At 42.8% G+C, this 27,195-nt stretch overlaps 3 protein-coding genes across 8 annotated transcripts in view; 2 read left to right on the top strand and 1 right to left on the bottom strand.

The window, feature by feature from the left end:
* The first annotated feature begins 1,570 nt into the window (after positions 1-1,570).
* Positions 1,571-9,018, top strand: LOC115371256 (uncharacterized). Of its 5 annotated transcripts, none has more exons than XR_003929346.1 (5): positions 1,574-1,741; positions 2,557-2,844; positions 3,191-3,291; positions 3,706-3,710; positions 8,566-9,018. XR_003929346.1 is itself a non-coding variant. In XM_030068497.1 (3 exons), exons 2-3 carry the CDS (start codon positions 5,745-5,747, stop codon positions 8,094-8,096), a joined length of 609 nt encoding a protein of 202 aa, XP_029924357.1. In that variant the 5' UTR covers positions 1,571-1,741; positions 5,743-5,744; the 3' UTR covers positions 8,097-9,018. The 5 variants fall into 5 exon arrangements, 3 of the variants coding, with proteins under 3 accessions (XP_029924357.1, XP_029924355.1, XP_029924358.1); XR_003929345.1 differs by lacking the exon at positions 8,566-9,018 and adding an exon at positions 3,983-4,043; XM_030068497.1 differs by lacking the exons at positions 2,557-2,844; positions 3,191-3,291; positions 3,706-3,710 and adding an exon at positions 5,743-6,039 and having other exon boundaries at positions 1,571-1,741; positions 7,783-9,018.
* Positions 1,900-27,195, bottom strand: part of LOC115371238 (flavin-containing monooxygenase FMO GS-OX5) — a 40,510-nt gene continuing 15,214 nt past the window's right edge. The window contains exons 10-12 of one of the 2 annotated variants that reach the window (XM_030068470.1): positions 22,705-22,711; positions 4,911-4,917; positions 1,900-1,915 (exon numbers count right to left, since the gene is read on the bottom strand). The gene's annotated coding sequence lies outside the window, so the exon portion shown is untranslated. Of the gene's footprint in view, positions 1,916-4,903; positions 4,918-22,704; positions 22,712-27,195 lie in introns of those variants that run through there. The other variant, XM_030068469.1, reaches the window with a different exon arrangement.
* On the top strand, positions 9,786-22,426 carry LOC115371236 (uncharacterized). The gene is made up of 9 exons (XM_030068465.1): positions 9,786-9,912; positions 11,675-11,977; positions 12,834-12,881; positions 13,627-13,668; positions 14,323-14,360; positions 17,206-17,253; positions 17,684-18,097; positions 20,128-20,334; positions 21,214-22,426. The coding sequence occupies exons 2-9, from the start codon at positions 11,677-11,679 to the stop codon at positions 21,463-21,465; spliced, it is 1,350 nt and encodes a 449-aa protein (XP_029924325.1). The 5' UTR covers positions 9,786-9,912; positions 11,675-11,676; the 3' UTR covers positions 21,466-22,426.

Raw genomic sequence — 27,195 nt, 5'->3', positions numbered from 1 at the left:
GTTGTTGAGCAGCAGACAAACTCCTGTTGATGTTCGGCTGCTGGCCTTGAACTCTCTGTGGAGCTCGCTGAGCACAGAGAGCTGTAATTACAACAGCAACCAGAAGATGGCGCTGCCAGCTGCTTATTGACAGCCAGCGGCTCCTCTTGCTGCAGACAGTCATGATACATGAGCAGATTTCACCCCAGAAGTCCCGGCAGTGAGAGCTGAGTGGAGGAGCACCGAGCTGCAAGTGCCTTGCTCAGGGGCAGCCGGGCAGATGGGGGAGGTGGGGGGGGTGGGGACTCAACTTATGTCAACTTACATAGCCTAAATCTAACAACTATAAGAGTAATGGTGTCGTTGTATGACTTAAATTTTGCTTTTACTCATATGCTTTCTGTATTTGAGTTTTTATTATTTAGTATTTGAATTATTTAAATGTGTCTCAACGTTGATATTAACCCTCCTATAATGTTTGGGGGCCAATTTGACCCCAGTCATTATTTAACGTCTCTAAATGAATGATTAACATCATTTTTTTTTGCTTCATATTTAATTAGTTTTCCTAATGTAATGGGCACTACCGGGTAAACATGAAATTCACATGATGATATGTTTTCAATGTCCTGTACACACTTTGTAACGCATTGGTTATGAATAACAAAAAATCTGTACTTAGAAATAATATGAAGCCATTAATTAATATTTCTTTCCAATTTTAGGTCAATCAGTGAGATTTTATGGTGATTTGCATATTTTTCCATAGTGGCGTAATAGGAATACTGGATGTATAAGTGGGGGTGGGGGGGTTATGTTTTATTTAAAGGGCTATTGTCAACAAAGAAACATAAAGTACCTGACACATAAACTTTGGTAACAATTTTAGTTATAATAATTTTGTGGAGGTTTAAACTGCTGGGGTCAAATTGAGCCCAAACATTAAAGATGTTGGTGAATCTGAACAGAACAGGAGGGTTAAGGAGGTGTATTTTTTTTTTTTTTTTTAACTTCATTATCCTCCTTACAGTTTGGCAGCAGAGACACGTGGGGAGGAGGTTAAAAGACGGGGACAGACAGAGGACGAGAGAACACACAGAGCAGAGGGCGGAGGCAGAAACACAACAGAGGATGCAGAAAGAGGAAATGAAAAAGTAAGAGCAGATCATCAACAGCAGAGAGAGAGAAAAGGGAGGAGGGGAAGAGTGAAGCAGACTCAGGGACCAGAGAGGAGCAGCACTGGGGGAGACGAGGCTGCAAGAGAGGAGACAGGAGAGGAGAGAGCATGTCTGAAGGGCAGTATGAGCATTAACCCTACAGTATTAAATACAGGAATAAAAAACTGAGCATGTTAGTAACAGTATATACACTCAGATACTGCACTGCTGAGCTGTCAGGTCCTACAGGTATCAAAGTGCTGCTCAGTTATTGTAAGTTTGTATGTATGTATGTTTTGTTGTTTGTTTTTTAATGTGTGGACCAAAGGAAGATTAGTTGCTGCTGCGGCCACATTAATGGGGATCCGTAATAAAGAGAAAGATACAGACATGTTGTCCGGGTGTGCAGTCCGTCTGAGTCTGACGTCACATCTGACTAAACATCTGTGAGTCAGACGAGGTGAAGACTCCGTGCAGGTTTGGACAGGTGACGGGAGCCCAGGTGTGCCGTCCCTGTCACGTGACTGATGCTTACGGGAAAGTGAAACTCACGGGTCAGCCCGCGCAGACTGAGGATCCTCGCGCCTGAACGCTCGAGACACACGGTGAGTAAAGTTTTATTCTAATCTATTTCTCCAAGGATTTGCTCCTTGCTGAGGTCCAGCTTCTGTAATCCAGAGGAAGAACACGCAGTAATCTGGATTACTGCAGGACCGGCAGGAGACGAGCCAGGAGAAAGTTGATGATATTTTCCTGTTGAGAGGAGAAAGAGAAGAATCGCCTTCACACTGTGTGTGTGTGTGTGTGTGTGTGTGTGTGTGTGTGTGTGTGTGTGTCTGAGAGAGAAAAAGTTTCTGCCTCTGCATTCCAAACTTTTTTTCCGCAGACAATCAGGAATTTATTTGCTGTTTTTAATATATTTATTTATATGATATTCTGAAATTTTGTCCTTGAATGTATGTCACCCCTTGGTGATTGTCCTTTTATTTTGTGTGTTTGAATATTTTTAAAAAAAGCTCCGCTGCGTTTAAGTTTGAGAAATGCCTGGGAAAATGTAGTTTCTGCGGACGCTGCCACGCAATGTGATCAGTAAAATAGCGTTACGACGTTACGACCACGCTACAGAGAAATGTAGTTAAACTAGTAACATCAGTTCTGCTCAACACAGCTCATCATAATATAGTAAAGTGTGTGTTTTGTGACCGGGTGCACAGGTCAGTTGTGATTTTATGGCCCAGAGAGCCGCTGTTTTCACTTCAGAAAAATGTCCCATTTAAACACTCCCAACCTTTTCCCATGAAACTAAAGTGTGTTCTGAAAACATTTTGATTGTAAGTCATATAGTTAAAGGAATATTCCAACATTTTGTGTTTTATCTGATCCTCACCGGCAGACTTCCTGTCCTCTCTCTGTGTTGCAGACATGGAAGATAGAGTTAGAGAGAGCCACTGGAAGGTGGCGCTGACCTCCATCATAGAGGAGCTGACAGACGATCAGTACAGGAAGATGCTGGCCTTTCTGAACGGCATCCCCCAGGGTCAGAAGGGCAAGCCCCGAGTGGAAATGCCCCAAATCATCATAGAGAAGCTGGGCGTAGAGCGCTCCATCACTGAGATGCAGCGAGTCCTGGACTTAATCCCCAGGAGAGACGCCGAAATCCAGGAGCTGCTGCGCCCCTTTGTGGGGCTGCGATAAGAGGAGAATGAAGGTCAGCTGACATCATCTAATCTCATTTATTGGCCATTTGGTTGTTCAGGAATATCAGGAACTGACACTGGTTTAGTCTAAACACATAACCCTAACCCAACTGCAGGCATTCTATCCAATTCTGTCCAAACAGTCAACCGTGACACAGACATTTTTGTAATTTCATTTTCGACAGGACAGGAGGGAGGAACAGTCTCAGGTGAAGAGCTGCAGCAGTTTAGATGAGGGGAGCTTTGGAAAAGGAAAGAACACGGTGTTGCTTACTTTGATGTTGTCCTCTCCTCATGTCTTCCTCTCTCTCTCCTCTGCTGTGTGTTGTGTCGTCGCTGCTCTCTGCCAAATTACAGCTGCAGCTCCTCGGCCCCGGGGCGATCAGACGGACGAGCTCCTGTTTTGGCCCTGCCGACACGACCCCGCTGTCCACACTCAGCCGAGCTACAAGTCTCAAGTCACATTTTTAAAGAATTAAAATTGCCTATGCTTCTTTAACCTCTTTAGACCTGAGCTCTTGCTTGATATGCATATGATGCTATTTTGGCTTATTGGACCTTGATAAATATAAAAACTAAGCATCTTTTTATGTCTTTTTACATGGAGTAGTTTTAGAGAAAAATGATGTCCTTCAAACTCAATAAAGTCGCCTTTGTGTAACAGAGTGCAAAAGTCTTTTTTTCCACCCTGAACATTGCAGTTTTTGTCCTGACTGCTTTGTCTTGTATTAATAACACATACAAACATATTTTTGAACATGTTTTGAATATCACAGTGCAAAAAACAAAATGAAGTAACAACATTTTTGCCCCCTGTGGACAGTCACAGCTACAGTAAGGCATCATATGCTTGTAACAAAATATAAAACAAGTAGTGGTAGGCAGTGTAAGGGTCCACGGCCCCAGGTAAGCAGAATTAACTCCTACAGTAATATAATTTCTGGAGAAAAAAACTCACAAATTTATAAGAAACTTGAAAATTCCAAGATTATAAAGTCACGGATTTCTGAGGAAAAAATACAAATTTACAAGAATAAAATGAAAAAAAAAATGTTTTTCTGATACTATTGGAAGTAGTAACTTGTTCTTAAATCATGTCAAAGTGAATTTGATGAGGTGCTGCCGGCCTGAGACACGGCCCACAGCAAGAAAGTGGCTCCTGGACCCAAAAACAGAAAAAGGCTTTTGTAATGTTTTTTCCCCACAATGGGGAATTGCTGGGGTCAAACTGGGCCCAAACATTAAAGATGTTGGTGAATTTGAACAGAACAGGAGGGTTAAGGAGGTGTTTTTTCTTTTACTTCATTATCCTCCTTACAGTTTGGCAGCAGAGACATGTGGGGAGGAGGTTAAAAGACAGGGACAGACAGAGGACGAGAGAACACAGAGGACAGGGCGGAGGCAGAAACACTGAAGATGCAGAGAGAGGAGATGAAAAAGTAAGAGCAGTAGGAGCAGCACTGTAGGAGACGAGGCTGCAAGAGAGGAGACAGGAGAGGAGAGAGCATGTCTGAAGGGCAGTATGAGCATGAACCCTACAGTATTAAATACAGGAATAAAAAACTGAGCATGTTAGTAACAGCATATACACTCACATACTGCACTGCTGAGCTGTCAGGTCCTACAGGTATAATAAAAGTGTTGCTCAGTTATTGTACGTTTGTATGTATGTATGTTTTGTTGTTTGTTTTTTAATGTGTGGACCAAAGGAAGATTAGTTGCTGCTGCGGCCACATTAATGGGGATCCGTAATAAAGAGAAAGATACAGACATGTTGTCCGGGTGTGCAGTCCGTCTGAGTCTGACGTCACATCTGACTAAACATCTGTGAGTCAGACGAGGTGAAGACTCCGTGCAGGTTTGGACAGGTGACGGGAGCCCAGGTGTGCCGTCCCTGTCACGTGACTGATGCTTACGGGAAAGTGAAACTCACGGGTCAGCCCGCGCAGACTGAGGATCTTCGTGCCTGAACTCTCGAGACACACGGTGAGTAAAGTTTTATTCTAATCTATTTCTCCGGATTTGCTCCTTGCTGAGGTCCAGCTTCTGTAATCCAGAGGAAGAACACGCAGTAATCTGGATTACTGCAGGACCGGCAGGAGATGAGCCAGGAGAAAGTTGATGATATTTTCCTGTTGGAAGGAGAAAGCCCCTGTCCGCGGACGCTGCCACGCCGTGTGATCAGTAAAATAGCGTTACGGCGTTACGACCACGCTACAGAGAAATGTAGTTAAACTAGTAACATCAGTTCTGCCCAACACAGCTCATTCTAATATAGTAAAGTGTGTGTTTTGTGACCGGGTGCACAGGTCAGTTGTGATTTTATGAACCAGAGAGCCGCTGTTTTCACTTCAGAAAAATGTCCCATTTAAACACTCCCAACCTTTTCCCATGAAACTAAAGTGTGTTCTGAAAACATTTTGATTGTAAGTCAAATAGTTAAAGGAATGTTCCAACATTTTGGGCAAAATCCTCTTTTCCCGACCAGATGTTGGACACCATCTTCACCCCTGGACGTCCAGTGGTTCACTTCCTGTGGGCAGCATTTCCTGTTAGCTTAGCATAAAGACTTGAGTTCTATGGCGTCGTTAGCCTGGCTCTTCCAGCAGCTGTGAGGCTGCCTGATGCTGGGCTCTGTGCACCGCTGAAACCTCTCTTCCAGCTCTGCACACATTTTCACTGGAAACAAACAACCAACAGACCTTCACTCCCTCAGCGCAGCGCTCACTGTAAAGACAGCAGAGAGAAGGAAAGTGTTTTTCTCAGGGTGTGGGTGTTTGTGTGATGGCATATTTCCAACACACACCCTCTGCCCCTCTCCTGTCAGCATGTTGGGAGCTGCCACAGGGTTTCTGTGTGTTTTATCTGATCCTCACCGGCAGACTTCCTGTCCTCTCTCTGTGTTGCAGACATGGCAGAGAGAGAGAACAACTGGAGGGAGGCGCTGACCTCCATCATAGAGGAGCTGACCGACAGTCAGTACAAGAAGATGCTGGCCTTTCTGAATGACATCCCCCAGGGTCAGAGGGGCAAGGACAAAGAGGAAATGGCCCAAATCATCATAGAGAGGCTGGGTGTAGAGCGCTCTATCACTGAGATTCAGCGAGTCCTGGAAAAACTCCCCAGGAGAGACGCCAAAGTCCAGGAGCTGCTGCGTCCCTTTGTGGAGAAACCGAGGGACAACCAGCAACAAGAGGAGAATGAAGGTCAGCTGACATCATCTAATCTCATTTATTGGCCATTTGGTTGTTTAGGAATATCAGGAACTGACACTGGTTTAGTCTAAACAAATAACCCTAACCCAACTGCAGGCATTCTATCCAATTCTGTCCAAACGGTCAACCGTGACACAGACATTTTTGTAATTTCATGTTCAGTGGTCACTGTTACAAGTTTAGTAATGTTCAGGTCCACCTGTTTGAGAAAATAGATACAAATGAAGATATATTAGTGTTTGGGCACATAACTGGTTAACTTATTAGCTCAGGTAGGAAGAAGCTGCCAGACTCCACAGATTCCACTGTTTGATGCTGCAGTCTGACCTCAGGTCAGTCTGTAACGCTGCAGCAGCCAGCGGCACTGTGGAGGAGCAGAGAGGCTTCACCTCCAAAACTCAACCCCAAACCAAACATCCAGCATCTGGATGTGACGCGACACGACAGGCGTCAGTTTGAGGCGACTGGGAGAAAACCAGCGGCAGGTTGAGGTTGAGGCTCGTGGCGTTTAAAAAGCACACAGGCAGAGCCGAGACAGGCGGGACTAAAACCAGCAGCAGAGCAGATCTTCCTGCTTCGCTGTCCAGAACAGCCCTGATGGAAAGAAAATATATTTACCAATATTTTAAATTAAATATATGGTAATATATTAGAATATATTACATTTAATATATGGAATTACAATATATTGAAATATATTTTATATTTGAAAATGCCTTAACAATACATAGGTGAAACATTGGTGAAACATATTATGCAATATATTTATATATTGCATCAATATATTGTAATGTATTTCAATATATGGAATAGCACATAAGTAATTGTGCATTTCAGATATTGCAATATTTTGCATATGAATATATATGTGTTTATATGCCGTAATATATGTCATTTTAGATTTATAAATATCCTCCATAATGTATTTAGATTTATATGAATACTGGGTACATATATTTAAACATACGTGATCTATGACTTTCTTCATCCATATGTCATAGTTGTTTATTGGAAAATATGCAATGTTAAAAAAACATCCCAATATATTTTTATATATGTTGCGATATATATACATATTTGGTATATGCATATATTGTAGTATATTTGAACATATAAAGACAACCCTAACCCTAACCCTAACTATTACATGTAAAAATATAGTGCCATTTTTGGTCTTGATTGCAATATTTTTTTTATATGTATCAATATATAGACATGTATGGTCTATACATATATTTCAATATATTGGAAAAAAGACTAGTTCCCATATATGGAAATGTATTATCTAATAGATCACATGATATTTTCCAATATACTGCAATATATTTTTGTTTTGTAAGGGGCGGATTCAATGCTGACCCTTCAGACACTGACTCTTTTAAAAACTGTCTGTTTCTTTTAACCAATCAGAGACAAGGTGACATTATATGTGATTACATTAGCAGAAAAGGTGAGTGGAGGTTCTCGGCCCTCCAGGTCGTGGTGACCTCCTGGTGTCGCCTGCTGGCTGTACAGACTGGGAGCTTATGGAGGGGACTGGGCAGCCGGGTCCCCCCCATATAGCAGGAGGTCAGAGGGACGGACAGTCTCAGGTGAAGAGCTGCAGCAGTTTAGATGAGGGGAGCTTTGGAAAAGGAAAGAACACGGTGTTGCTTACTTTGATGTTGTCCTCTCCTCATGTTTCCCTCTCTCTCTCCTCTGCTGTGTGTTGTGTCGTCGCTGCTCTCTGCTGAATTACAGCTGCAGCTCCTCGGCCCCGGGACGATCAGACTCCACCTCCATCGGCGGACGAGAAGCTGCGTGCCGCTCGGACCGCCTTCATCAACCGAGCATCGGGACCGGCTCTGGACGCTCTGCTGAATGAACTCCTGCACCTGAAGGTTATAAACAACATGGAAATGGAGACGATCAGAGAGCAGCCCAGGCCAGCAAGAGCCCAACAGCTGATTGACATGGTGATGAATAAAGGAGCGGCTGCCAGTTCTCACATGATAACCATCTTCTGTGAGCTGGACCCGTTTCTGTCCAGAGAGCTGAAGCTCTGTTGAGGCAGGAATGAGAAACGCTGCACACAGCTCCTGTTTTGGCTCTGCCGACACGACCCCGGTGTCCACACTCAGCCGAGCTTTCTACAAGTCTCAAGTCACATTTTTAAAGAATTAAAACCGCCTATGCTTCTTTAAGACGGCGCATTGAGGCCACTGAAGGGAGAAAAAACACATACAAAGCTGGGGGCGGGGGGTTTCGAGATTAAAGTCACAGATTTACAAGAGAAAAACTGGGATATTCTATGAAAGCTGTAAATTTCTGGGAAAAAATCTCACAAATTTAGGAGAAACAACTTGAAAATTCTGAGATTATAGAGGCACAAATTTGTGAGGAAAAAAATACAAATTTACAAGAAAAAAACTGAAAAAATAGTTTTTCTTTTACTATTGGAAGTAGTAACTTGTTCTTAAATCATGTCAAAGTGAATTTGATGAGGTGCTGCAGGCCTGAGACACGGCCCGCAGCAAGAAAGTGGCTCCTGGACCAAAAAAAGAAAAAGGCTTTATAATGTTTTTCCCCACAAATGCGCCCTTGACATTTTATAACATTTTTAAGTAGGTATATATTTCCTTGAGATTTCTTCAATATATTTTTCTCATTATTTTTTCTACTTTTTCAAGAAGTAAGGGGTATGCACCTTTTAGGGAGTACATTATAATAGAGGTGTGTACTTTGAAGCTCCTGCTCTGTGCTTTTTATTCATCTGAGTATGAAATGGGGCATCATTTTCCTCTCTTGTCCAAAACGTTTTGCTCAGACATGCATGGATGCATTTCTTTTAAACATTCCTGTGTTTCTGTGACATCGTGTTCACGTCAACTCCACCTGGAAATGGAAAGGCATTTTAAACTCCTGATTTTAATTGGTGTTCGTATAACATTTTAATTGGTTATAATGTCAATAAAAAGGGGTGAAAAAACATCGTTGTGAGTTTTTCATAACCTCCTGTTTTTACATGGAATGCTGCTCTGTTCAAGTGTCTGATGCATGATTCATATGATTTTTTTTTCTTTTTAATGTGCTCACTCTGATGTGCTACCGTTTCCATCATTATGATACTCATCTTGCAATTTGCATTATCTGTTTAAAAAAAAGCTACAAATAAAGTAAAATCAAATAGAATAAAACAAACAGGCCTGTGTGTGTTCAGGAACTGACGGATCCTTGAAGATGGTGCGCTGTGGTCAATCTGCAGGTCACAACAGGACGAGCTCTGTGAACAGATTCATACACACCTGATGGTACACACACACATACGCACACACACACACACAACTTCCTGTGTGAATATAACTTTATTCTCTCACTCTCCCTCCCTTTTCTCTTTGTTTATTTATTATTTTGAACGAGTGAAAGGTCAGTTAAGATCCCCGACTCACACTCCACTCCAGTAGGGGGCGCACGAAGAAGAAGACTCCAGCTGCAGTCTGCTACGTCACACACACACACACACACACACACACACACACACACGGACACACACACTTCTTTTCTGATTCTATATCTGTTTTCTCCAATATGTGATTTTTTTTTTTTTTAATTTTTATCAGAATCATATTTTGATTTATTGTATCGGCTCTTTGTGTAACATGTTGAGCACATATCTTAATCATAGCATTTGTGTGTTTGAGTGTGTTTTCAATAAAGTTTGAAAAAAAAAAAAAAAACAGCTGCTTTGGGCGGGCAATCTGAAAACACACAGGAGCCTCGCGCTGCAGAGTTGGACGCACGCACGGAGGAACAGGGTTACCCCCTGTCCCGACCCGCGGTCGGATCCCCTGTCCCGTCCCGAGGTTGGACCTTTCCCATCCCGAGGTCGGACCCCCTGTCCCGTCCCGAGTCTTTGTTTGAGTCGGTGAGACGCGTTTCACTTCGTGCTGCTTTGTTCAGAAACAGACGGGCCAAACAACGAGCCCGTTCTGTTTCATTTATTATTATTATTAGTAGTAGTAGTAGTAGTAGTAGTAGTAGTAGTAGTAGCGTTATTCAGTATTTACTTCGTTATCATTTACTGGCTTCATTAGTGTCGTGAAGATTATCAGATGAAGTTTCCGTGCCGTCGAGTTGGAGCAGCAGACTGTGTTTACACACAGCCCGGCGGCAGGCTGCGGTGTACCCGCACTGTCCCGCAGTGTGTGTGTGTGTGTGTGTGTGTGTGTGTGTGTGTCTGTGTGTGTGTATGTGTGTGTGTGTGTGTGTGTGTTTATACACTGTTTATACACTCTATCCACTTCATCAACTCCACCTGCACAATCTAATCTAATCTAATCCAGTCCAGCTGTTGTGCCATACAGTTTCCTATAATGCTCAGCTTGTCTTGTTGTCATGGTAACAGAGGTGCTCATTCACTTCTGTGTTTGGCATTTATTAGTATTTTCTCTCAGATGCCTTATCTTACCTTTTTTTTCAGGTGCATTTATTTATTTTTGTTTCAGTTTTCTAATTCTGTATGTACTTTAGAGATTTTTTATCTGTAAAGCTGACTCTAAGAGCAATGCACAAAAACTCCAGTGTACATATGCTTTCTTGTAGGCTATTTGTGCAAATGGCAATAAATATCTAATCTAATCTGATCTGATCTAATCTAATCTAGCTCATGGTTAGTGCTGCTGTTGGACTGGACTGCACTTTACTGACAGCTGTTTCCAATATTCTGTCTCCCTCGTTTTATATAAATGAGGAGGACAAAAAACTGGAAACCCCTCTCAGTGTAATGCAGTCCAGTAGCAGACCTCTGCAAACTACAACCTCAGTAATAAACACAGAATTAAAGGGACACATTCTGCACAATGTCAACACAAACTGAACATTATAAACTTTGATAAGAGGTGGAGTTTATGGCAGAGCTGCTGAGCTGAACTGGACAGCTGGAGCTGAGGGAGGGATGCTGAGTGTGTATATGTGTATGCATATAGATGCATGTGTGTGTGTGTGTGTGTGTGCACCTTGCTTTGTACACATGGTCCTTTAATTCATATTTATCAGGTTAATCCATAGTAAACAACTGTCATGTAGGAAGGCGTTCTTCACTCAAAGTGAGGCTGCACTGACAATCATGGACCAATGGCAGTCAAGTATACTCAGGCAGGACCAACCAGTGAAGAGCATCTTACAGCAAGCAGTGGAGTCTGTTAATATACTGCATGAATAAAACTACATGAAATAGTCCTCCCAACATATTCTATGAGAATATTACAGTGATATTCCAAAGAAAAATCCAGGATTGAAGTCGTAAATTTATGAGAAAAACATTCTCAGAACATCCCCTCCCTTCTCCCGGCTCCTTATTTTTTTGTTCTCCCTACAATGGCCCTAATGTGCCGTCGTACGTCTAAGACTTTATGATGTTGGATGAAAAGCAGATTTAAGAGCTGATCTTCATATCGCGTCAGTGTGATCAGCCTGCAAACGGCAGCACATGGATGAAGACTTGAGTTTCATGTCTTCTTCCTGCTCCGGGCCACTGTGCTTTATTGCATTTCTCTTCCTCGTCTTTTCTGTGCTCTGCTGTCACTTTCCTCCCTGCTGACTCGAGTTTCGTGTCTTATTCCTGCTCCTCTCCTCCTCCCCGTGTCAGAGATGGAGGCCGACGTCTCAGAGAGCCGCTGGAGGAACGTGCTGACCTCCATCATAGAGGATCTGACCGAAAAACACTACAAGAAGATGCTGTCCTCTCTGAACGTCATCCCCCAGGGTCAGTGGAGCAGGCCCCGAGAGGAAATGCCCCACATCATCATCGAGACGCTGGGCAGAGAGCGCTCCATCTCTGAGATGCAGCGAGTCCTGGAGGACCTCCCCAGGAAAGACGACAAAATCCAGGAGCCGCTGCGCCCCTTTGTGGAGAAACTGAAGAAGAAACAGCAACAAGAGGAGAGTAAAGGTGAGCGGGCCTGTAAGGTGGGAAACGAGGAAACACAGGTCATTTTTTTGCTTCATATTTAATGAGTGTTCCTAATGTAATGGATACCGGGTAAACATGAAATTGACATGATGATGTGTTTTCAGTGTCCTGTACACACTTTGTAATGCATCGGTTATAAATAACAAAAATCTGTACTTAGAAATAATATAAAGCCATTAAAATACCAAAAATTAATATTTCTTTCCAATTTTAGATCAATCAGTGAGATGTTATGGTGATTTGCATATTTTTCCATTGTCGCGTAATAGGAATACTGGATGTATAAGTGGGGGTGGGAGTTATGTTTTATTTAAAGGGCTATTTAAGTCGTCGACAAAGAAATATAAAGTACCTGACACATAAACTTTGATAACAATTTTAATTATAATAATTTCGTGAAAGTTTAAACTGCAGGGGTCAAACTGACTCCAAACATAAAGGATGTTCAAAAATATGACCATAACAGGAGGGTTAAGGTGAGGCCATCAGTGAACTCCCCTGGTGGAGTTTCTGGTTGGAATGAAACCTGCAGCCTCAGGGCCCTGCCTGGCTCAAGGGTTAGGGTTAGTGTGCAGCTCCTCACATTACCAACCTGCAAAGGCAACAAGGAGTTAAATATCATTTTCCCTTTTTTCTGGCACTTCAAAAAGTCTGTCCCCAAAACAATCCCAGAAGACCCCCTGCACTCTGCTGCCCTGGGACCCCCCCCCCCACCAGAACGGCCCCGGGGCGCCCCCCTGCTGAGGGCGTCCAGGCACCCGGCAGGAAGTGACGCCGGCCTTCACGGCCCTTTTTAAATTTAAAATTTTAACAGCTGTTTGTGATGTCACTTCAGGGCTGAAGCGGAAACACGAGAACACATCAAAGGATGAGGAGGGTGCTGGTAGGTGTTAATTCTCACACACACACACACACACACACTCACATCACTTCATTAATAACAGTGACTCCCAGATCGCTGCCTGCACGCTGTCAGCTCATCCCATTGGTCCAAATAATCTGTGGTCAAGAGCAGGAAAACGCTGTAAAACGTGTTTCATGTGGATTTGTCCTGGAATTAAAAAACAAAAACAAAAAAAAGCACATCCCAAAGTTATACTTCAAATCCACAGGATCCTCTGTGTGGATCAGCTAACAGGAAATGCCAACCACAGGACCTGAATTTAGCCCAAAACGTTGCAATATGCCTTTAGTAATGTGGTTAGTAGCTGCTGCTGAGTTTTTTTTTAGGTAGCTGCTAGACTGTAAAAGGTGAGTATATGAGGGTTGTTTTTTTGTTTTTTTCTTAATTTAATTAACTTTTTTTGTGTTTTTGTGTAAACAGAACAAGGCTGGGGCATTACTACACAGTCAGCGCTGAAAAAAACTAAATGGAAGAATAACATGCATAAATAAAAAACGTAATTAAAAAAGAAGGGGGAACAGGTTATGGTGCATTTGAGAAGGTTCAGATAAACAGAAAAGCTTCCTAAAGGTCCAGATGGTTACAGCGATCCTGTTTATGTGAGTTATAACTATGATCCTGATGGTGATCAGTAAAAAGATAAATAAAAAAATGTCATGTGTTTTTAGTGTGTTGAATTTTTCACGATGGCATTATTCAACATGAGGGTTTGTTGGCTCTGCAGGGAAGAAGAGGAAAAGCAGCAGCAGGAAGGGCGGGACGGCTGGTGAGCTCCACACACACACACACACACAGACACACACACACACACACACAAACACGGCGGCAGCTTTCAAAACGGATGTGCAGCCAGGGGCGGAAATCCCAGGTGGGACGGGGCGATGGGCGGGACGGGGGGACCTTTCTGCTGCAGAGTGGATTGGTCCACTGCACTTCCTGTTTGGATTCAAACTCTCGTGTGTGTGTGTGTGTGTGTGTGTGTGTGTGTGTGTGTGTGTGGTGAAAGAGTAGCATATTCACATGGCACAAAAAGTGACCTAAAGTGACGGCCACAGCGCCCCCTGTCTCTCCTGGGATTTCCACCTGGGACACCACATATTTAATTGTTGATTTGATAGGGATATTATGAATTATCATCAGAGAAGAGTTAGGAATCAGAAATAATTTACCTTTTTCGGGTTTCATTTGGGTTTCATTCATTCATTCGACACTCTTTTCCTTCCCTCTTGCTTCCAAACCGGTGGAACTACTTTCTGTCTCCGTATCCCTACGCGGCGGGTCCAGACACTAAACAGCTCCAACGGTTAGCAGGAAAAGAGCGCTGATGATGAGTGACCTGTCCGTTTGTGTGGTATAAAGGATCCCACCCAGAACCACAGCGGTCCCGTTGAGGAAATGTTGTCCCTGTGTTGTTTTACAGGCCGGAGCCGGAGCCGGAGCGGCGGTCCCGGGGCCGAGGTGGGAGTCTGACCTGCTGCAGCTGTTTGATGGGGCTTATCTGAATGTTTGATGCAAAATAACATAAAGTCCTCATTGATGGTAGAAAAGCCTGTAAACCTGCGTGGCTTCATGCAGGACCACAACATGAACACCTGAAATTTCAACGGGGAGAGAAAATCCAGAGGGACATCGGCTCAGATTTCAAAGTACAACAACAGATTTGATCACCTGTTAGCTCCCGTTAGCATTCAGCCGCTTCCTAGCTAACGGTGCTGTGTGATAGTGCCACATGACACGACGGGAAAGGAGTAGGGAGACTGGGGTAAGATGAGCCATTTTTCATATTTAGGATCACTACATCAAGGCAATCATATTTTTGTCGCTAACTAATATATCTGCATATATTTCAGGATGTTGTGCATCTCTTCAAACAAACAGAATGAGTGTAAACATAACTGTTTCCATAATATAGCATGTCCAAAAAAAGTGGTCTTGTGGCACAACTTACCCCGTGTATGGGGTAAGTTGAGCATAGGAGCAGGGTAAGTTGAGCCGTATCCCTACTCCTTCCCCACCCTCCTCCACACCTCCATCCCACCCCTCCCTCACCTTCTCCCTCCCTAAATAACAGTCACTTCTTCACATTCATGTGTATTTTATTTATTAAACACAATTCAACAGGTACAATAAACAGCTGTTTTAACATGCCTTAAAGTGTGCTTGGGAAGAGAACATTAACAGCTGTGTTTTTGGAAAGAAAACACTACAACACTAGTTTCTTGGTGTCCTTGCTGACAGTAAGGTCAGTTATGAACATATGAACGTAACATATTTGTGATGGCCACCATTGGCCACCACATAATTCCGCCCCTGGCTTTCACTCAATATTCCACCTGTCGAGGTTGCAGGGGAACATAAATTGCTCAGACCTCCTTGCTGTACCACCAACTCTGTGAGGTCTGGGGAGTTTTAGAGATTTAATATTTAACCCTCATAAAGGCTTAAGTGGTCAAAACGGCCTGAGCGTCTGCAAGTCTTTTTTCCGGGGTCCTGTGGCGCGCCCATGCCTCGCCCTCGGCTCCGCGGCAGCAGTTGTGGCCTCCAGCACTCCCCCATGCCCCCGGACCCCGCGGCCTCGGCCCTGAACGCACCGCAGAACGCAGGAGCCGGTGGTTCAACTTACCCCTACCGGCTCAACTTACCCCTGGTCAAATGGCTCAACTTACCCCAGAACTACCATTTTGACTTTTTTAGTCCCCACAGCTAAAATGGTGCACTTTTATGCTAGGTTTATGACCTCATGTTGTAGCTCATAGATACCACAACTGATGTATAAAACAAATTTAAAATGATCTATTTTGGTCTTAACACAGATCTCATGAAACTTATGAAAGACTAAATTCACTTTCAAGAGTAAAAAATGGTTTTTCGGAAATAAATGTCTAACCACTTTACTCATGTGGTTCTTACCTTCACAGACTCCATGAAATGATGCCTTCCTCCTAAATATTTGGTCACATGATCAATATTTTTTACCGTTTCCTAGCAACAGGGGTTGGCTCAACTTACCCTTTGGCTCAACTTACCCCAGTCTCCCCTACATTAACGGTGAAATCTCAATGAACATGATGGACTCCTTTGTGGCAGTGAATTTTTAATGCGCAAATTGAAAATGCGAATAAAAACAGGTGCATAGAAACCCAGAGTTAGCAGAGTAAAGTTAGCAGGGTAACATTAGAAGGGTAACATTAGAAGGGTAACATTAGCAGGGTAATGTTAGCAGATTAACGTTAGCAGAGTACCGTTAGCAGGGTAACATTAGCAGGGTAATGTTAGCAGGGTAACGTTAGCAGGGTAACATTAGCAGGGTAACTTAAGAAGGGTAACGTTAGCAGGGTAACTTTAGCAGGGTAACATTAGCAGGGTAATATTAGCAGGGTAACATTAGCAAGGTAACATTAGCAGGGTAATATTAACAGGGTAACATTAGCAGGGTAACATTAGAAGGGTAACGTTAGCAGGGTAATATTAGCAGGGTAACATTAGCAGGGTAACATTAGAAGGGTAACGTTAGCAGGGTAATGTTAGCAGGGTAACATTAGCAGGGTAATATTAGCAATGTAACATTAGCAAGGTAACATTAGCAGGGTAATATTAGCAGGGTAACATTAGCAGGGTAATATTAGCAGGGTAACATTAGCAGGGTAACATTGGAAGGGTAACGTTAGCAGGGTAATGTTAGCAGGGTAACATTAGCAGGGTGACATTAGCAGGGTAACATTAGAAGGGTAACGCTAGTAGCCAAATGCTAACGTTAGCTGTTGACTAACAGTAGCTAACACGTTATCAAATATGTGGTTTTAGTTTGAAATATGACGTGATGACCGAAGTCACATCAAAAATATAAAAAAGAAAATTGATAAAAAAAATTCTGAACTATAATAACTTTGGTACAAACTGTATCTCAGTGTGTGTGTGTGTGTGCACTGTGTCAGGTAAAACACAAACACATCAACACGTATCAGAGTCTTCAGGTGGATGAAATGTTCATGAAGCTTTGGAGTCTCTGGATTTTTTCGAGCAGATATAATCACAATAGTCTGGGGCAGGAAAAAAGCTGACGCCCCCCAAACCACCCTCTCTCTGATGCAGTTCAAATTAACTTTTAACGAAGTTTATAATGTTCAGTTTGTGTTGACATAGTGCAGAATGTGTCACTTTAATTCTGTGTTTATTACTGAGGTTGTAGTTTGGAGAGGTCTGCTACTGGACTGCATTATACTGAGAGGGGTTTCTAGTTTTTTGTCAGTGTCCAGTGGACGTTGACTTTAATAACCATATGGTTTCCTGTTGCTGCCTGCAGGAGAACCAGGAGAACGCCTGTCGCTCTCGGAGTAACACTGAGCCACCGGTGAGTGTTCCCTCCCAGCTCGCCCACACGAGGGCGCCACTCATCAGTCACTCTATTTACTCATTTATTGATTGATTTTTTTTTTTTTTTTTATTAAGGAACATATTATCAAAATGCAACAGATTGTGTAGGTGTCTCATTATAACACTGTACAGGCATTAGTTATCATTTCTACACAAAAGTTGGTAAACCAGTTAGAAAGATGTTCACAAATGTATATTTACTATTTACAAATAAGTAAATGATTTTTGCTTTTATTAATAAATTCACTGTGGTTGTAAATTTTAAAGAAAATTTAATTAACTATTTGTACGTATATTCCCTGTAAGGAGGAGAATTCACGGCATAAATCTCAGAGGCTATCCAGTTTTTTTTTTTGTTTTTTTTTAAGGCTAACGAGGCTTTTCTCCTTTTTTTTTTTTGCATGCAGAGGAAAACCATCCGCCACCTGAAAGAAAGCTGGCACCTCGGCGGCGGGAATATCATCGGGAAGGTGTTCCAGAAGTCCGGGCTGCGTCCCTCCGAGACGAAAGGCAAGCAGACGGCTCTGTTTCACCTGGGCCTCGCCGACGAAACCGAGTGCGTCCGAGTGACCGTCTACGGCAAGCAGCGCTACGCACAAATCAAAGTCGGGAGCTGCTACCTGTTCAGAGACGTGAGCAAAGAGAATAACGTTGTGAAAGTCACCGGCAAAATCGAGGAGGCCGGCGGCGTCCGCGTCCCTGCGGCGCTGCAGCTGGAGGCCCGGACCGCCGTCGACCCCCGCAAGCCGGTCTGCTCCATCAGAGAGGCCAAAGCAGCTCGTCCCAAAACCACCGTGAGCGTCAGCGGGACCGTGACCCAGGTGAGAGACCGCAGCCTCCCGAAACTCCACAGCAGAGAATCTCTAATCCAGGGAGAAGTGGCACTCTCGTCTAACTTGCGGGTCTCGGAAACCCGTCTCTGTCCATGTGAGGGCGCTGGCGGGCGAGTGCAGAATGAATGGGAGTCTATGGGGATACACCCCTAAAAATCCACTTTTCTCTGGAAAGCATTTTTTGTCAAGTAATTTGAATCCTGTTTTCAAAAGTGGGGGCTAAAAAAATACACTCAGCTGAATATTGGATTTTTTAAGTTCACCTATCTGTTCTAAAAAGCCGTTCAAAAAGTGTTATGACGTCACACATTTCATATGGCGAGAGGTGCTGCTTTACGGCGATTTCCAGAGCCCGTCTCCACAGAGCAGACGGAGACACTCAGAGAGCCCGTCTGCTCTGTATTAGACATTCTCTGTACACACAAATATCAACTTTGATGGAAAAGTCCTCCTTAAGAGCGGTGTTTCCACATCCTCTTGGTCTTCAGGTGCCATCAGGTGGGATCCCTGGTCGTAAACAGCCACAAGTCCGTCACTGACCAATCAGCATTCATTAGTAAATGCTAGCGTGTTATGGCCAACAACAGCCCAAACTGTAGGAAACTGAAAGGATATAAATTCTCTAATTTCACTTTTAACCTATAATCCATATTGAACTTTCAGAAACTACAACAGGATTTGTGATTATTCAACCATAAACAGGAGTAAGAGACAAATTTAGCTGTTTAGCTCCATAGAGCCCCATTCATTCTGCACTCGCCCGCCATCACCCCCAGTGGAATTACGGTGGAACTGCAACCAAGTTTGATACAATGGGGGTCAATGGAGAGTGGCGAGGCTCGCCGTGGACGGGCTCTGTCAACAGTCTGAACCCAAACTGTGGCTGGCGTGACAGTCAGGCTCCGCCCCTCCGCCGGAAACCCAGCGTGGGCGGAGCCTCGTCTCTGATCATTTCAGAGGATTTGTATTTAATTTATTTTTCCAGAAAAAGAGAAAGTTTAAGCATTTTGCTCTGACTGACCTGCCTGACAATAAAGTTTTACTGGATTTAAATCACAAGAAATCTGATCCAGCACGGCTGATCGGCCATTTTTAAATAAATAATTTTATGAATAATTTTTCAATTAGGATTATAGTTCTCTTGTTTAAAAAAATCCTTCAAATTTCCCTTTTTTCTGCTTTTTTAAAGTTTTTCAGTTTTTTGGTCATTTTTGTTTGTTTGTTTGTTTGTTTGTTTTTACAATTTTCTGGTAATTTTCTGTTTTTTTTTTTTTATTATTTTCTTGTCATTTTCCCTTTTTTGTTTGTTTTGTTCATTGTTTGTCAATTTTCTGGTCCAATTTCCTGGGATATTTTTTTTCTTTACTAGTATTGTTATGAGTTGTTTTGGTAGTACTGGAGTTTTTCCCCACAAGAATCACCTTGCTCGTTAGGAGCAAGTGGATGCACCTGTGGTGTCCATGCCCAGCTGAAGGTGTGATGAATCAGCGGGGCTGGGCGGATATATAAGGGGCAGTAGCTGCTCAGTTCAGGGGTTGTGAGTGTGTGAGAGAGTCAACACCCTCAGTTGGCTCTCTTGGTATTTAGTGAGGATAAACTGACTTTGTGTGGGGTTTTGTGTTTTGTCCTTCCCCTGGTCCACTGATTTCCACTCTTTTCTTTTGCTGTTTTTTTTTTTTGTTCTTCTATCATTTTGATAGATTTAGTGGGTGGCAGGAAGAAGTAAAATTCCCCTGCCACCTTTTAGAACCCAAGACCCAGTTTTGTTTTTCATGCAGTTTATGTTAGTTTCCCCTTTAGCAACCTTTGTTTCTCCAGTTTGTGTTCTACTTGGGAGGGGAAACGTAACAGTATCATAATTGTAAACATTTGTTTATTCCCAGCAGGGTGTGTGCTGACATTTGTAAGACTGTAAATTTGGACCCTGTGATATTCGGATATACTACAAATGAATGTCGGCCCTAAGTATCGGTGTTTGTGACTTTGTCCTCACGGGTCTGTGTGTGTTCTGTGTTCAGGTGCAGGAGGCCCAGGGGAACAAGGGGCCGCGGAGGTTCCTCCACCTGCAGGACGACTCGGGCTCGGTCCGGGTCGACCTGTGGGACGGCGAGGCCGAGCGCTGCCGGGCGTCGCCCAGAGACTCGGTCAGGGTGACCAACGTCAGGACCAACCACTACAACGACACCGTGTCGCTGAATTCAACAGGACTGACCCGAGTTGACAAGGTAGCTGTCGCCACCTGCAGAGACACCGCAGCTTCACTTTGTTACCCAGAATCCCCGGCGGCCGCGGGAGCTCAGCTGTACGGCGGTGCGTTAGGGCCACTGTAGGGAGGAAAAACATCATATTGTAAAAATGCAAGATTGTGATTCTGGGCTAAAATCACCAGGATTTCCTTCTTACTAAATCCCAGAAGAAAAGAAAAACTGGTTTCCCCAATTTTTCTTGTAAATTTGGGATTTTAAAATCTTAGAAATTTTTGAGTTATTTCTCATTAATTTATGACTTTAATCTTAGAAATTTTTGAGTTTTTTTCTCTGAATATTACCCCCCTCTCTTCCACCGGCTCCATAATTTTTGTCTACCTACAGTGACCCTAATACACCACCATAGATATCTGTTTATTTTTAGACATAACGAGGCTTTTCTCCTTTCTTCCATCCAGAGGAAAACTCAAAACTTACTAAATCGAATAGCAGGAGAAAAGCTAGTTCCCCAAGTCAATTTATACATAAATTTGTGAGTTATAATCTCAGAATTTTCAGGGTTTTTTTGTCATAAATGTACAACTTTGCTGTGACTTGGGCCTTTTCAGAAGAAAATATTTTCCCTGATTATTGTCCAATGTTGGACACCATTTTCACCTCTGGACGTCCAGAGCTGCTGCAAGGTTGTTTTTTTTTTTCACTTTGACATAACCAGGCTAATGACTTCCATAGAGTTCAAGTCTTTATGCTAAGCTAACAGGAATGCTACCCATACGAACTGAACTAGAGGACGTCCAGAGGAGAAAATGGTGTCCAACATGTGGTCTCAGTCTGGGGAAGTCGGGGAAAGAGAAGGAGGGTTGTCTTGCTGAAGTGCCTGTGGTTGTGTGTTTGCAGGTGGTGGCTGCTTCTGTCCAGACCGGGACGCTGGAGATCACAGGAGTGTTTGAGTGCAGCTCGACCACGAGCCGCCTGGAGGCCGTGTTCGCCGGGCAGGTCATGGCGTTCAGCGCGACCAACAAAAAGCTGGCCGAGGCATTCAACATCAAGCCGGGGGGCTGTTTTGAGGACGGGCTCCTCGCTAAAATGCCGCTGTTCGGCCAGGCAGAAGTACGAGGGAAAAAGATCATCGCCATTAAAAAAATGTAAAACAGAATCAGAGAGGAAGCTCATGTCATGTCAACAGAGTGAAAAACTTTAATTTCTTTCATAGCAGAGGTGTTGAAAAACTGATCAGTGATCGGTTATTAGCCATGAAGAATTTGGCCAGTTGTTAATGAAAATACATGAAGTGATTTTTCTCAGTAACAGTAGTGGTGATATATTTCGCTCCTTCCTTCATTCCAATAAATAAATAACTGAAAAGGAGCAACCAGACATAAATGATATTTCTATCATGTCCTCAGTGTCTGTACACACATGGACAGGTGGAAACCAGGGCTCTGAGCATCTTTACGTCCTTACTACATCATAACTGCACATTACACTGCACGTCCTCCTGCATCGTCAAAGTTTTAAGTGTCACCTGATCGTAATGTGACTGCTCGCTTTTCAAATGATGGTCACTGTGTCTAAAGTTTACTAAGCTGTCACATACAAACATAAATCACCCTGGTTCTTTCTCATACTGATGGAGAGAAATCAAAATCTGTAAACAAAACACATTAAGCTTCCAGACTGCACTTATTTCCTCTAGATTACATCAGTCTAGAGAAAATAAGTGCAGTACCTCAAACGACCACAAGAAGGAGACACATAAACATAAGCTAGTGACGGACTCAGGCTCAAGGGTTTACAGGTTTTTTCATGACATGACCTGAGGCGCCACTCTCACCACTGACTTTAGGAATTACAAAAACCAAAAGCGTCCAGGATGTCCATACCTCAGCTTTATACTTTATATTTTATATTTTATATTTGACCATTTCATTGGAACGGTTTGAAGGTGGAACTGAAGTGAGTTCATCTCTTCAGAAACCCTCCAGCTGCTCGTGAAGCCCCCACACATCATCAGTATCACACATGTACAAGGTTTCCCCATGACAAAAACATCAGGGGGTACCCCTAGAGGCACGTGGAGGTATTACAGGGTCATGATTTAATCACAGGATTTTAACCCTGCGTTCCAAATCGCATACTTATACTTTTTACTTTTAGTATGTACTGCAGCTGCCCTTACAAAGTATGTAGTTTAGTATGTATTGGGACATACTAATTCTTTTTTTCCCTACTAAATAGTATGGTAGTATGGGTATTGGAACGCAGGGCATATCTCCATGAAACGACCTCACATGACCTCCACTTCCTGTCAAACAGCATCTTAAACAGTGACATCATCATCCTGCACTAGTGGCTGTAAATTAAAATTGCAACCAATAAAACCGTCACAAATCTGTAAACATCCTCTCTCATCTACCTGTCTCTTCAAAATAAAAGTGTGTTTCTATCCCAAACTGAGATTCTGTTGGTTGTGCTTGTTAGTGATCCTGAGCAGCACAGCGAATTTTTTTTTTTTTTTTTTTTTTTTACACAATTTTTGTGTTTATTTGGTTCTGTGTATGTCATTGCCCTGTTTCTGTTTGTTCACTTGATAGAATTTTTTTTCTACATTTTTAATGATCATGGAGCCAAGTTTTACGTGTTCTATTGTTTTGAATGGGGCTCTATTGAAACCCACTGCCTTTTTTGCGTGTTGTGGCTCAGTTCCTGCTGCATGTTGCTGTTTTTGATGACGATGGTTTTTTGTTTCGTTGTTTTTTTTTTTTTTTTTTTTTTTTCATATTCATGCTGTGGGAGCTCGGTGTGTTTCACTGCACTGAATGAACAGATCTGCTGATTTTATGCTGATATCAATGTTGTTTATTCTCTGTATTTTCCTGCTCATCCTGTTGTTCAGTTTATGAATTTCCTCTATGAATCTCCTGTCTGTGCGGAGCGCAGCTGCAACCTCCAGATCACATTTTGTGGACCTTCTCATGAAGTTTTTTCTTTTTTTGTTGAAAGTCTTCCAGTGTAAAGACTGAAATAAAGATCATACTGAACTGTGGGCTCCTTTCACATCTGTTTTAAATCCATCACAGAAAAACAAATGATCAAGGACAGACTGGGCAACCTTTCACAATAAAAGCTCAATCAGCAGTGATGAGAAGAGGAACCTGCTTCTAAGAATAAGAATCCTTTATTGTCACTGTTAACACTGTCACCAACATTACTGTGAAAACTGGTTTAGCAGCTCTCCAGGCAGCCAAAGCTGACATTATATAAATAAAAACAGTGTAATAACAATATATACAGTAAAATAAGAACAATATGTACAGTGTAAAAAAAAAAAAAAAAAGGTATAAGCAGCAGCACCACAGCAGCACAGCCACAGCCCAGGGACCAGACCAGCTGAGACCAGCTGAGGGGAATTCCTCCTGTAGTATTAGTTTGTTTTGCTTCTTTCCCCTTCTAACCCTCTCTGTTTTTTGTTGTTTGTTTGTTTGTTTGTTTGTTTATTTGTCTCTTTTGGAGACGGCCCAAACCTAGTCCACTTCGTAGCTGGACCACTCTCAGACCCTTTAGGAGAGAGTCTGTCCAGTGGGAAGTGATCATAATTTTTTTTTTTTTTTTTTTTTTTTACTATAAGAGGGGTAGGGGTGGAGGTACCCCTGCCAGCTACCTCCCATCGCCATTGCCAAGGACCGCGGCCATACCACCGGAGGGCAAGGAGTCGGGAGAGGCGGGTGCCCCCCCCGCCCCCCCCCCCGCCCTGCAGATATGACATTACCCGGATTTTCGACTGCTTCTATCGCCACCGCCACCACTCTCCAGGACCAGAACAATAAAATGCCATTTGACATCAGGACAATATTACAACAACAGTCAGGGAATAAGAGTTATGGGTTTATGTTTGAGTTTTTGAGAAGAAGTGATTTACTTAGGAGGATATAACTTTATTTACTTTATTTTATTTATTTATTTTTATTTAATTTTATGGGGAGGTAGTCATACTGATCCACACTCCAAACCAATAGGTGGCGGTAATGCTACTATTCAATGTTTTATTGGCCAACCGCCAATAAAACCCAAGAAGAAGAAGAAGAAGCTTTTGGCTCGAGTGGGTGGAAGAGGAGCGAGTGATGGATCGTTGGTGATTGTAACTACTTTTTCATGGTTAAAACATTAAACCAAGATAAGCAAAGCTTTCTTACTGATGGTTTTGGAAAGAAGTCGTGTCTTGGTGGACGGACACGTGGGGAGATCGCAAAAATGGGGAAACCCAATGATCTGCGGAAAGCAGTGACTGCGGCGGGCAGGCACAGCTGTGTTGTGAATGAACCAGAGTGGGGAGATTCAGAATTAGCAGAGAGTGAGGATAGTATGGAGATGAGCCAGGAAGGTGAGAGGATTAGGGAGAAAAGAGGAGATGGGTTTGTTGGGGTTAGACCAAAGAAGGCAAGGCTTAGTGGAGTTGCCGGTGGAGGAGTGAGGGATAGAGAAAAGGACGGACAGGAGTTCAAAATCATTTTGAGGTTTGGAGAGGAGAGGGGAATTTCTTCCATGAGTCCGGTAAAGTTGACAACTGTGTTGAAAAATCAGATTGGAGAGATACACATGGCTAAGGTTTTAGCGGATGGAAATTTGTTGACTGTTTGCGGGAGTGAAGAGCAGAGAACGCGAGCTGGTAGGATTAAAGAGATTGGACGGTTTAAAGTGGTAAGTGTAAGTCGCATTGAAAAGGGAAGTAAGTGGAGTAAGGGAGTGATATGTATGGGGTGCCGAATGTAAAAATTCGGTCACCATTTTACATACAACATATTTCGAACATTTAGCGGACTTTCCTCACATTTAGCTCATTTTTCTTTCATTTGAGACAAAAATTCATGTAAAACAGCATGTTCTCTAATTGTTAAAAAAATGTGTACACATGAAAAATAAATCTAAATATAAATGCTAAATCTAAATCTAAATGTTAAATGTAAATGTAAATGTTAAATCTAAATGTAAATGTTAAATGTAAATGTAAATGTTAAATCTAAATGTAAATGTTAAATCTAAATCTAAATGTTAAATGTAAATCTAAATGTTAAATCTAAATGTAAATGTTAAATCTAAATCTAAATGTTAAATGTAAATCTAAATGTTAAATCTAAATGTAAATGTTAAATGTAAATCTAAATGTTAAATCTAAATGTAAATGTTAAATGTAAATCTAAATGTTAAATGTAAATCTAAATGTTAAATCTAAATGTAAATGTTAAATCGGTCGCCAAGTGTAAAGCTAAATATTTAGAAATTATGCAAATTGGGCAGGTCAGCGCCCGTCGTCCACGCCCCTGGCAGTAGCCTCAGATCATGTGGCCCCGCCCACACCACCGACTGCGGCTCAGTGGGTGAGGCGAGGTGAAGAGGCAGAGACATGGCCGGTTCGCTCCTGACAGAGGAGCTCGAGAGGGCCGTTGTGGCCGGTGTGCGGGCTGCACTATAGGGGATGATTCCAGGGGTGCACTCCACACCACAAACGGTAAGTGAAGCAGTTGAATTTTAACTTATTAACTAATTCTGGACGGAGTTCCTGTTAGCTTAGTTAGCTGTTCCTGTTAACGTAGCTCCTCCTGCCCTAAGCAAACTCGTTTAATGCGCAGCGCGATTACCTGCGAATGGCGGAGTCACACAATCAATAATCAACCATGTTGTCTGTGTTGCTGTCCATTGTGCTGCTGCAACTGCGTATAAACAAAAGTTGATTTATGATGAAAGGTATATATGGCAGTCTGTGTGCGCAGCGCACCTGTCAGATCCGGCAGACCTGACCGGGTGGGCGTGGTGCCGGCCGAGGCACCGGCCGGCATCAGGTGGGCCGGCCAGTGTGCGCCGCCACCCGGTTGAATGTAGCAGCCAGCGGACATGCCGCTCCAGCTGGAGGGTTAGGAGGGTGTGCGATTTTGTGAATGAGAAACGTTACGAGGGCTGTGATGCAGCAAAAAAACGCTTGAGGTTGCCACAGAGCTATACCCAGCACTGAGTTTAAAGCTAGCATGGGCTGATGTTGCAGAATGTCCATATAAAAAGTATTTTTCCAAAAAAGGGTCTTGAAAAAGAGAGACATGAAACATGGTCACTGTTGCTACTGGTAACCACTGAGTTGTGGTTAACTGGGGTTACGTTTTTCAAACATAGCTATAGCTAATCTTTACTGTGGATCACATAACCTTTGCTAGCATCCAAGTCACACTGACAAACGGTGACGTTAGCTTGTCGGCCGGCTAACTAAGTTAACAGGAACTCCGTACAGAATTAGTTAATAAGTTAAAATTCAACTGCTTCACTTACCGTTTGTGGTGTGGAGTGCACCCCTGGAATCATCCCCTATAGTGCAGCCCGCACACCGGCCACAACGGCCCTCTCGAGCTCCTCTGTCGGGAGTGAACCGGCCATGTCTCTGCCTCTTCACCTCGCCTCACCCACTGAGCCGCAGTCGGTGGTGTGGGCGGGGCCACATGATCTGAGGCTACTGCCAGGGGCGTGGACGACGGGCGCTGACTTGCCCAATTTGCATAATTTCTAAATATTTAGCTTTACACTTGGCGACCGATTTAACATTTACATTTAGATTTAACATTTAGATTTACATTTAACATTTAGATTTACATTTAACATTTACATTTAGATTTAACATTTAGATTTACATTTAACATTTACATTTAGATTTAACATTTAGATTTACATTTAACATTTAGATTTAGATTTAACATTTAGATTTACATTTAACATTTAGATTTAGATTTAACATTTACATTTAGATTTAACATTTAGATTTACATTTAACATTTACATTTAGATTTAACATTTAGATTTACATTTAACATTTAGATTTAGATTTAGCATTTAGATTTA

The sequence above is a fragment of the Myripristis murdjan genome, chromosome 14 (assembly GCF_902150065.1).
Source record: "Myripristis murdjan chromosome 14, fMyrMur1.1, whole genome shotgun sequence".
NCBI classification, from domain to species: domain Eukaryota; kingdom Metazoa; phylum Chordata; class Actinopteri; order Holocentriformes; family Holocentridae; genus Myripristis; species Myripristis murdjan.
This window is presented reverse-complemented; position numbering and strand designations above follow the sequence as displayed.

Bases quoted from the DNA above. Each gene is read 5' to 3' on its own strand.
- LOC115371256 (XM_030068497.1), top strand. From the start codon at position 5,745: ATGGCAGAGAGAGAGAACAACTGGAGGGAGGCGCTGACCTCCATCATA. The intron at 6,040-7,782 runs GTCAGCTGACAT...CTCTCTGCTGAA, and splicing joins GCAACAAGAGGAGAATGAAG to TTACAGCTGCAGCTCCTCGG.
- LOC115371236 (XM_030068465.1), top strand. From the start codon at position 11,677: ATGGAGGCCGACGTCTCAGAGAGCCGCTGGAGGAACGTGCTGACCTCC. The intron at 13,669-14,322 runs GTGAGCTCCACA...GTTGTTTTACAG, and splicing joins CAGGAAGGGCGGGACGGCTG to GCCGGAGCCGGAGCCGGAGC. The intron at 18,098-20,127 runs GTGAGAGACCGC...TTCTGTGTTCAG, and splicing joins TCAGCGGGACCGTGACCCAG to GTGCAGGAGGCCCAGGGGAA.